Source organism: Nycticebus coucang, chromosome 2, assembly GCF_027406575.1.
Source record: "Nycticebus coucang isolate mNycCou1 chromosome 2, mNycCou1.pri, whole genome shotgun sequence".
Lineage (NCBI taxonomy): Eukaryota > Metazoa > Chordata > Mammalia > Primates > Lorisidae > Nycticebus > Nycticebus coucang.
In genome coordinates, this window is record NC_069781.1 from 133136357 (window position 1) to 133145691 (window position 9335).

General features: G+C 48.0%; 2 protein-coding genes across 4 annotated transcripts; both read left to right on the plus strand.

Moving 5' to 3' along the window:
• The first annotated feature begins 724 nt into the window (after positions 1 to 724).
• Positions 725 to 2871, plus strand: LOC128579781 (60S ribosomal protein L31-like). The gene has a single exon (XM_053581923.1). The coding sequence runs from the start codon at positions 2093 to 2095 to the stop codon at positions 2483 to 2485; it is 393 nt and encodes a 130-aa protein (XP_053437898.1). The 5' UTR covers positions 725 to 2092; the 3' UTR covers positions 2486 to 2871.
• A 3381-nt stretch (positions 2872 to 6252) lies between these two features.
• HDDC3 (HD domain containing 3) lies at positions 6253 to 7825 on the plus strand. 3 transcript variants are annotated; one of them, XM_053581921.1, is made up of 4 exons: positions 6253 to 6406; positions 6691 to 6746; positions 6930 to 7095; positions 7373 to 7825. In XM_053581921.1, the coding sequence occupies exons 1-4, from the start codon at positions 6295 to 6297 to the stop codon at positions 7501 to 7503; spliced, it is 465 nt and encodes a 154-aa protein (XP_053437896.1). In that variant the 5' UTR covers positions 6253 to 6294; the 3' UTR covers positions 7504 to 7825. The 3 variants fall into 3 exon arrangements, with proteins under 3 accessions (XP_053437896.1, XP_053437895.1, XP_053437897.1); XM_053581920.1 differs by having other exon boundaries at positions 6254 to 6406; positions 6855 to 7095; XM_053581922.1 differs by having other exon boundaries at positions 6254 to 6406; positions 6855 to 7153; positions 7373 to 7487.
• The last annotated feature ends 1510 nt before the right edge of the window (positions 7826 to 9335 follow it).

The following is a 9335-nucleotide window of genomic DNA, read 5'->3' on the forward strand; positions in this document are numbered from 1 at the left end:
CCCGGCTGCAGCTCTCACTGAGGACGGGCGGAGGCGGAAGGGCAAACAGGCAGATCCAGGGCAGGGCCCCACATTCCGCCCGCGCAGCAGGAGCCGCTGCAGCCCGCAGGTGGCAGTCTTGGGCTGCCTCCGGCTGTCAGGGAGCCCGGGACACAAGAAACCGGGTTCGAGGCAGCACAAGTGAGGGCCAATGCTAAAGAAAGGCAAGGGGGCTGGAGACGAGCAGGAGGGGTCTGCCCACAGTCCACTCCTAGAGAGTAAGAGGGGTCAGGTCCATCCAGAAGTGCAGCTCCCGGCGTAGCTTCTGTCACCGGGGAGGCCCCTCCCGCAGAAGGAAGAGCTGCACCTGAAAGAGGGGAGGGCTGGGCAGTGATAGGGTGGAAAAGCTCAGCAGGCCTCGAGCTGCGAGAAACAAAGAATTTCTCTAGGGCAAGATTAGGATATAAAAGTATAGGACTTATTTTACTTTATTTATTTATTTAGAGACGGAGTCTCACTTTGGTAGCCCCTGTAGAGTGCTGTACTGTCACAGCTCACAGCAACCTCAAACTCTTGGACTTAAGCAATTTTCTTGCCTCAGGCTCCCAAGTAAGCTGGCACAATGCCCGGCTATTTCTTGATTTTTCTTCTTTCTTTCTTTTTTTTTTTTTTGTAGAGACAGAGTCTCACTTTACTGCCCTCTGTAAAGCAACCTCCAAGCTCTTGGGCTTACGTGATTCTCTTGCCTCAGTTCTTCTTTTCTTTTTTTTTTTAATTTAGCATTTCATTTCAGAAGTTTTTAATATAAGAACCGTGTACAAATTTGACATACAACATTTCAGAAAGTGAACATACAGAAGAGAAACATAAGGAAGATGACATAATAGGAGATCTCCCACTCATATCCCCTTGCATTTTATGACAGTCATGCCCAAGCAAAGAAGCCTTTATGGGAGTTTGGGGACTTATGTGTTTTTGAAATCCTGGTGGAGACCAAGATTGAAGAGTATGATTTTGAGAAAGCTGGACCATGACCCATTAGCAGATTTTCCAGTGATAGTCCTGGCAACAGAATAAAAAATGAGCACATTTCACTGTAGATATGGCTATATATAACGTATATTGTTGCAGGAAAATGGCAAATTAAAACTGACACTTATACCAAAAATACGGAGGAAGGAACATTTAATTGCTGGTGATAGGTGTCTCAAGGCATAAAATGCTGAATTCTGGTGCACAGTTCTCTTGAAACTCTCTTATATCTTTTCTTCTTCAGTTCAATATTAGCTACATAGTTATGGTTACAGATGTTAGATTAAAGGAAAGTCTTTAATTAGTGAGAAAAAAGTCACAAAGAGTACAAAGAGTTAATGATTGTATTTCTCAAGCAACCAGGGTGTTTTATTAATTACAGAGTCTTTTTTTTTTTCTTTTCAAGGTTATTTTAGCTCAGTGTAAAGTTTGTTCTTTTCTTTGAGGGAGGAGTACTTCTGCAGCTGCCTGTTGCTTTTTCAGGATCATTAAGAAGTATAAGATTTATTTCTCCTTCCTCATTCCCTCCTTTGAGACCCCATCAATCAGGAATGAGGTCTCATCTCATTCATTATTGGTGTATATGGCTACTTGATAATTATCATTGAGCCATGAACACTTTGCCTGCATTCTCTATTTTATTTTTTTTGGTGGTTTTTGGCCGGCTGGGTTTGAACCCGTCACCTCCGGCATATGGGACCTGCGCCCTACTCCTTTGAGCCACAGGCGCTGCCCTGCCTGCGTTCTCTTTTATCACAATTGCAGAGACTATGCTTTTGAGAAATTGAACAAAGATAGGTAACAAGCAAGGCAAAAGCAAACATCCTCCGATTATAAAAAGGAAACTTATAATCACAGTTTTAACTCTTCTTAGTTTGGTAAACCATTTACTGAATAAAGAATCTGGGTTAAACCTATTTACACTTGTTTAGGTACTTGAGTTATTTTAGTTATCTTTTTGTTATAGCTTCAATTACTTGTCCTTCATCAATCTGTAAGCAACAGTTAGTTAAATTGAAATTTCCACCTTTCCTCCTCCCACAATCCTTTGAGCTCTTTCTTTACAACTTGGGCCGGCAGAATGGCTCCCAAAAATAAGGGTGGTGAGAAGAAGGGACAGTTTGCCATCAACGAGGTGGTGACTCAAGAATACACTATCGACATTCACAGGCACATCCATGGAGAGGACTTTAAGAAGCATGTCCCTCCGGCACTCAGAGAGATCTGGAAATTTGCCATGAAAGAGATGGGGGCTCTAGATGTGCACATTCATACCAGGCTCAACAAAGCTGTCTGGGCCAAAGGCATAAGGAATGTCCCATACTGTATCCATGTACGATTGTCCAGAAAACGTAATGAAGATGAAAATTCACCAAACAAGCTCTATACTTTGGTTACTGATGTACCTGTTACCACTTTCAAAAATCTACAGTCAACATGGATGAGAACTGGTGATTGTCAGATACATAAATAAAGTTACAAAAAAAAAGAGGGTGGAGCCTATGGCTCCATGAGTAGGACTCTGGCCCCATATACTGAGGGTGGCGGGTTTGAACCCAGCCCCAGCCAAACTGCAACAAAAAAATAGCCAGGCATTCTTGCAGGTGCCTGTAGTCCCAGCTACTTGGGAGGCTGAGGCAAAAGAATCACCTAAGCCCAGGAGTTGGAGGTTGCTGTGAGCTGTGACACCATGGCACTCTACTGAGGGTGATAAAGTAAGATTCTGTCTCTAAAAAAGAAAGAAAGAAAGAAATTTCCACACACTCCTCCTCCAGCTGCTAGAAGGTAGTCTAAGGCCAATAGGTTTTGACAAATAGGATTTTTCATTGCGTTTCTTCATGGGCTAGTAGGGTTAAGGCTTTGCTGGTCTCATTTGTTATTTCTTTTTTTTTTTGTAGAGACAGAGTCTCACTTTATGGCCCTCGGTAGAGTGCCGTGGCCTCACACAGCTCACAGCAACCTCCAACTCCTGGGCTTAAGCGATTCTCTTGCCTCAGCCTCCCGAGTAGCTGGGACTACAGGCGCCCGCCACAACGCCCGGCTATCATTTGTTATTTCTAATACTGCTTGGCTGCTTGTAATTGGATAATCCAAATAGATATATAGATATCTATGTTCTGTATCCCCATGACCCATCCTCAGCCCAGGTGGCTGGACCATTATTAGCTGGGGAGGCCATTCATTGTCACTCTAACCTATTACCACATCGTGTTTTTGTCTTTTCAATCTAGACTGGCTATTTTTTTAGAGTCTAGGTCTCACTCTGGCTCTAGCTCTGGCTCAGGCTAGTCTTGAACTCATGAGCTTAGACAGTCCACCCACCTCGGTTTCCCAGCACTAGGATTACAGGCATGAGCCATTGTGCATAGCCTTGACTTTATCTTACTTTAGGAAGAAGAAGAGAGGGAGTGATAAAGGAAAAGAGAGTAGGGAAAGAGCCAGACAAGAGAGCAGGGAGATGCCATGGCATCCCAAAGAAAAGAAAAGGAAGAAGGCTGCGGTTGAGGTCACACAGTTAGCTATATTTAAGGAGGAGCAAAAAGTAATTGCAGCCAAATTCACAGGTATTGTATATGTGAATGCTCTGTTTTTTCCTCTGCCAAGGTTGAAGACAGACTTTTTTCCAGGCCTGATCCTAAGGCCTGATGTTCACACTCCCATTATTCCTTAGGAACCATAGGAACAAATTCTAAAAGGCAGATTTAGTCAATAAATCTAGTGATTATAAAGAAAAGTTATGTTTCCTTTTGGTCTGCTGGGCTCCCCAGTGTTTTGTGAAAACAGAAATGGGGGAAGGGGACTACTAGCAAGAGAGAAAGAAAGCAAAGAGAGAGAATGATTATTCCTTACTGAAAACTGAGTTGATAACTTTTCTGTTATTTCACTATAAAAGCCATACTTACACAAGGGTCCTCCAGCTGCAGAGCAGCAGTCCTGTGGACAAGCCTGTTCGCCAGGGGCCCGGCCTCCTCTGAAAGCCCATGAGAGGTCACTTCCACTTCAGCTCTGGTCCTAGGAACCCCAGCATCTCTCTTTTGAAGCCATGACTGCAAAGGGTAAGGAAATAGAAAGCAAAGCCTCAAGGTCCTCAGGGACCATTCGTGCAAACCAGAAACTTCTCTATCACAGGCTTCCAAAGAAAGGGGAAAATGACTGAGTTTCTGTCTCCTGTTGGAAAATGTAGGGCTTACGGCCCTAAACTCCCTCAGGTTTTCTGAGCTGAGAGAGAAAAGGCATAGAGAATTATATAGAGGAGAGAATGAAGAATGAGAGAGAAAGGGAGTTAGTTTGAAGAACAGACAAGCATTTAGAGGCAAATATGGCTGAGCGCCATGGCTCACACCTGTAGGAGGCCAAGGCAGGTGGATAGCTTGAGCTCACGAGATCAAGACGAGCCTGAGCAAAAAGTGAGACCCCATCTCTACTAAAAATAGAAAAACTGAGGCAAGAGGATCGCTTGAGCCCAAGAGTTGGAGGTTGCTGTGAGCTATGACGCCAAGGCACTCTACCCAGGGTGACAGCTTGAGACTCTGTCTCAAGAAAAAAAAAAAAAATAGAGGCAAATATGCTTCTCTCTACCTACTCTCCAACTTCAACTTCAGGTGGCTGATGAAGCCCTGGAAATTCTGACCATTCATTTTAAACACCAGATATGTTGCTTCCAGTGTGTGGACTTCCCTCCCCAACCTCTGCAGTGTAACCACTAATACTAGCTGAAAGCCAGTATTATGAGAGCCTCATCTACCCCAGCTATCAGCCAGAATGCAAAAGCTACCTGTCTGATGTAGCAGACTTAGCAAATAGCCAACTCCAGCTCCCAGGCAAGGTTTTTGGGGGTCTCCAGGTCTCTCTTACCTTCATAGCTCCCCCTCTTCGGGAATTTCTCCAGAAGGTCCAAGGCTACCAGCCAGCAAAATTAAGTTATTATGCCAGTGCCTCCCCAGGCCTGAAACATCATGCCCCCAGAATGACAGCAACAACACTCATCACCCCACTGATGAGGCACACAGAAAATGCCTGGGGACTGAAACTGGAGCCCCTGGCACAAGAAAGCCATGCAAATTTCATTCCAGCACCAGAGCTAAAGCAATTCCTTCCCACATATCACTGCAGCCAAGAAGCCTAAATCTGAAGCAACGAGGAAGGGCCCCCAGGGTATGCTCCAATTACTCAGAAGTCAGGCTGTAGGGTCTGGTCAGCCCAAAAGTGTGGCTCTCTAGCTCACAGCAACCAGGCCCATCCCTGCAGGAAGAACTATTTTTACAGCACTTTGCTAACGTTCAGAGCATCCATAGGTTGAAAATTTGTCTTTCCTTTCCTTTTTTTTTTTTTGTTTGTTTGAGACAGAGTCTCACTCTGTCGCCTTAGCTAGAGTGTCATGGCATCAGCCTAGCTGAGAACCACCTCAAATTGCTAGGCTGGAACCATCCTCCTGCCTTAGCCTCTTGAGTAGCTGAGACTACAGGGGCCTGCCACCATGCCTGGCTAGATTTTTTTTTTTCTTTTCTTCTTCTTCTTCTTCTTTTTTTTTTTTTTTTAGACAGAGTCTTACTATGTTGCCCTTGGTAGAGTGCCATAGCGTCATAGCTCACAGCAACCTCAAACTCTTGGGCTTAAGCGATTCTCTTGCCTCAGCCTCCCAAGTAGCTGTGACTACAGACGCCCACAACGGCTGGCTGTTTTTTGGCTGTAGTTCTCGTTGTTTGGCAGGCCCCGGCTGGATTCGAGCCGCTGAGCTACAGGCGCCGAGCCTCGACTAGTTTTTTCTATCGTTAGTAGAGACGGGTCTTGCTCTTGCTTAGGCTGGTCTGGAACTCCCAAACTCAGACAATCCTGCCTTGGCCTCCCGGAGTGCTGGGATTACAGGCGTGAGCCACTGGCACCTGGCCCTGGAAGATTGTCTTTTCGAGGGTGGAGAGGCCCCACCTGGAAGAAGCTGTCTGTGGCTCTGAGTCTAGGTGAATTGCACTTTGTACGCTGTCTCCCAGTCCCCTGTGCCTTCCAACCCTGTCCTCAGCACGCCATGAGGTCACTATCTTATTGCTTGACTGTCTACCCCCTTTCCACATACTGGGCTCCCAAAAGGCCCGGTTACCTTCTTCCCGTGCCCGGACAGAGCAGCTGAACCCGGCGCCGCGTTGCTCTCTGGGCTGGGCGGGTCTGCTCCTCAGCCTGTGCCCGCCCCAGAGCCGCAGGTTTACTCCGGGCCTCCCGGGCGCCAGGGGGCGCTGTGACCGCTCCGTCCGCGCTCCCGGGGCCACAGGTGCCCGCTCCACCCGAGCAATGGGCTCAGAGGTGGCGCAGCTGCTGGAGGCTGCGGACTTCGCGGCTCGCAAGCACCGACAGCAACGGCGGAAGGACCCGGAGGGGACCCCCTACATCAACCACCCCATCGGTGGGCGCGGGCCGGGAGAAACCGCCGCGGCTCTTGGTGGGGGGAACGCGGAGGGCGCGCACCTGTGGGACACCAGCTCGTATCAGCTTTGTGCCATATTCCGTTTAAGCCTCACAGCTACCCCGGGCAGTAGGCACCATTGTTCCAAGGGAACAATGGAACCTACGGTTGACACTTTTAAAGAGGGCCAGTGAGGGGCCACTGAACAGATGCTTTAGAGCCTCCAAACTCAAAACACGCCGCCTTGGGGACCCTCCCATCTGACTTCCCCTTTGCCCCTTTAGGTGTGGCTCGCATCCTGACCCATGAGGCGGGAATCACTGACATTGTGGTGTTACAGGTAACTTCCCCTTCTTTGCTAGGTGGTTGGGGTGGAGATCAGGGGCCTCATTCAGCAGTGGGCACCTTGTGGCTGGTGTCCCAGGGCTAAGTGGAAGCCTGTCCCCAGGCAGCCCTGCTTCATGACACTGTGGAAGACACAGACACCACCCTGGATGAGGTAGAGCTGCACTTTGGGGCACAGGTGCGGCGCCTAGTGGAGGAGGTGACAGATGACAAGACTCTACCCAAGGTGGAGAGAAAGCGGCTGCAAGTGGAGCAGGCGCCCCACAGCAGCCCAGGGGCTAAACTGGTGAAGCTGGCAGACAAGCTGTACAACCTGAGGGACCTGAACCGCTGCACCCCGGAGGGTATGCTGTACAGCCAGCTCTGGGGAAAAGGGAGTATATCCACCTTCTGAAGACACAGGTTGGTCAGTTCTGAAAAGAGCCTGGGTTTTTTGCTCCTTCTCCAAATTAATCCTACTAGACCATTCTTTGATCAAATAAGGTAAAATACAAAAGCTGGACCAAAGGGAAGTTTTCAGGAGCTCATCTCATGACCCTGCACCAAGCCTTCCAGAAATTGAGCAAAAAGCAGTGCTGTCTTTTTTATGACATGAATAGGTTTCTGTTCACTCTTACGCAGGATGGGCAGAACATCAAGTCCAGGAATACTTCGAGTGGGCTGCACAGGTAGTGAAGGGGCTTCAGGGAACAAACCGGCAACTTGAAGAGGCTCTAAAGCATCTGTTCAAGGAGCGGGGGCTACCACTCTGAGCCCTCCCCACGTGCAACGCCCGCCTTCCCCAGGCTGGACAGGGTTTTCTGCACCTCCAGATCTCCCTCCCTTTCCCCTTAGCCCAGATATCAGAGGACAAAAACACTCATATTTTCTCACCCTGAAGGTCTCCTGAAAACAAAGCTGAGCCCCAAATGTGAGAACCAGATGTACCCTACCCATTTCTAGAGTACTCACTGCCTTTCCCCAGTCTTTGTGTGTGCTGTTTTGAAAGACAAGATCTCTGGCCCTTCAGGGAGTTGGGCTTGTATAAATACTAATTTCTAAGTCATTATGGAAAATAAAAGGATTTGGGGTAAAGGTTTTAAGTTCCTGCTGCTCTTTCCTGGCCTCCTGAATGGGGGACTAGTAGGCCACATTCCTGTCTTTCAGCAGAGTAGGGTTCCAATTGTGTGTCCCTGAGTCACCTCCCTTAGGTTGGGAGGCTCGCACCCTCTGAGCCTGGCTTCCTTATCAGTGAGGTGGGCTATGATAATCCAAGCTTTAGATTATGTGATGCCTGATGGAGCCTGACATACAGGTATTCAAATGATAGCCTTCTGGTTAAGAAAGTCTGAATGGATGACAGATACAAGGGAAGAGTGTGACCTGCCCACTGGCAACCCTTGCTTGGCATGGGACAGCCAACAGCAGCAGCGTCATCAGTCAGGTGGGGCCTGTGGTTACCATTCCCCAAACCACAGCAAAAAACATTCTTGTGTTGTCCTCTGGTTGTTAAAGGACAGGAACTTCCAGGGGCCACCGGGGTGGGCCTGCTCTATGAGTGGGCAATAGGTGGGGTCTAGGGGACTGGCGGAGCTTTGCCCTAGGTGCGCCACAAGGGATGACCAGGTGGCAGTGGCTTTAGTTCCTGCTGAGGCTTCTTAAGTTGCCTTGAACAGCAATCATCTAGGGCACAAGGAAATTGTTAGGTCAGAAGCCACTTGGTGTTAAACCATGATCAAGCGCTGTACAAAGAAATATGGGAAGGGTAAAAAAAAGTGAAAGAAAACAAGTTTCAGAATGGTCCTAGATAAAGAATGAACGAAGTTCAGTGTAGTCCCGAGGGTATGGTATGTTTACGGGAGTTTTGTTTTGAGCTATGTTGCCCAGGCTAGAGTGCAGTGGCCTCATCATAGCTCATGTAGCCTCCAGCTCCTGAGCTCAAGCAATGCTCCTGCCTTAGCCTCTTGAGTAGCTGGGACAACAGGTGCACACCACCACACCTGCTAATTTTTCTTATTTTTTGTAAAGCAGTCTTACTAAGTTGCCCATGAACTGGCCTCAAAGCTGTCCTGCCTCAGCCTCCCAAGGAGCCAGGCATGAGCCACTGCACCTGCCCAGAATTCTTTTTTGAGACAGAGTTTCACTTTGTTGCCCTTGGTCCAGTGCCAAGGCATCATAGCTCACAGCAACCTCAAACTCTTGGGCTATAGTGATCCTCTTGCCTCAACCCCCTGAGTAGCTAGGACTATAGGCACCTCCCACTCCTGAGCTCATGCAATCCACCCACCTCAGCCTTCCAGAGTGCTGTGGATTACAGGCTTGAGCCACAGCACCCAGCTCTCAGAATTTTTTTATTTAAAAACATTTTTTTGAGACAAAAGCTTCTGTCTCTTGTCTCACAGCAAGCTCAAATTCCTGGGTTCAAGTGATCCTTCTACTTCAGCCTCCCCAGTAGCTGGGACTATAGGCACCTACCATAACCCTGTAATTTTTGGGGTTTTGGTGAAATGGGGTTTTGTTCTTGCTCAGAACAGGCTGGTCTCAAACTCCTGAACTCAAGGGATCCTCCCACCTCAGCCTCCCAGAGTGCTAATGATGACGGCCA

Coding starts and splice junctions, on each gene's coding strand:
- LOC128579781 (XM_053581923.1), top strand. CDS start 2,093: ATGGCTCCCAAAAATAAGGGTGGTGAGAAGAAGGGACAGTTTGCCATC.
- HDDC3 (XM_053581920.1), top strand. CDS start 6,295: ATGGGCTCAGAGGTGGCGCAGCTGCTGGAGGCTGCGGACTTCGCGGCT. Junction 6,747..6,854: donor CTGACATTGTGGTGTTACAG/GTAACTTCCCCT, acceptor GCCTGTCCCCAG/GCAGCCCTGCTTCATGACAC. Junction 7,096..7,372: donor GAACCGCTGCACCCCGGAGG/GTATGCTGTACA, acceptor ACTCTTACGCAG/GATGGGCAGAACATCAAGTC.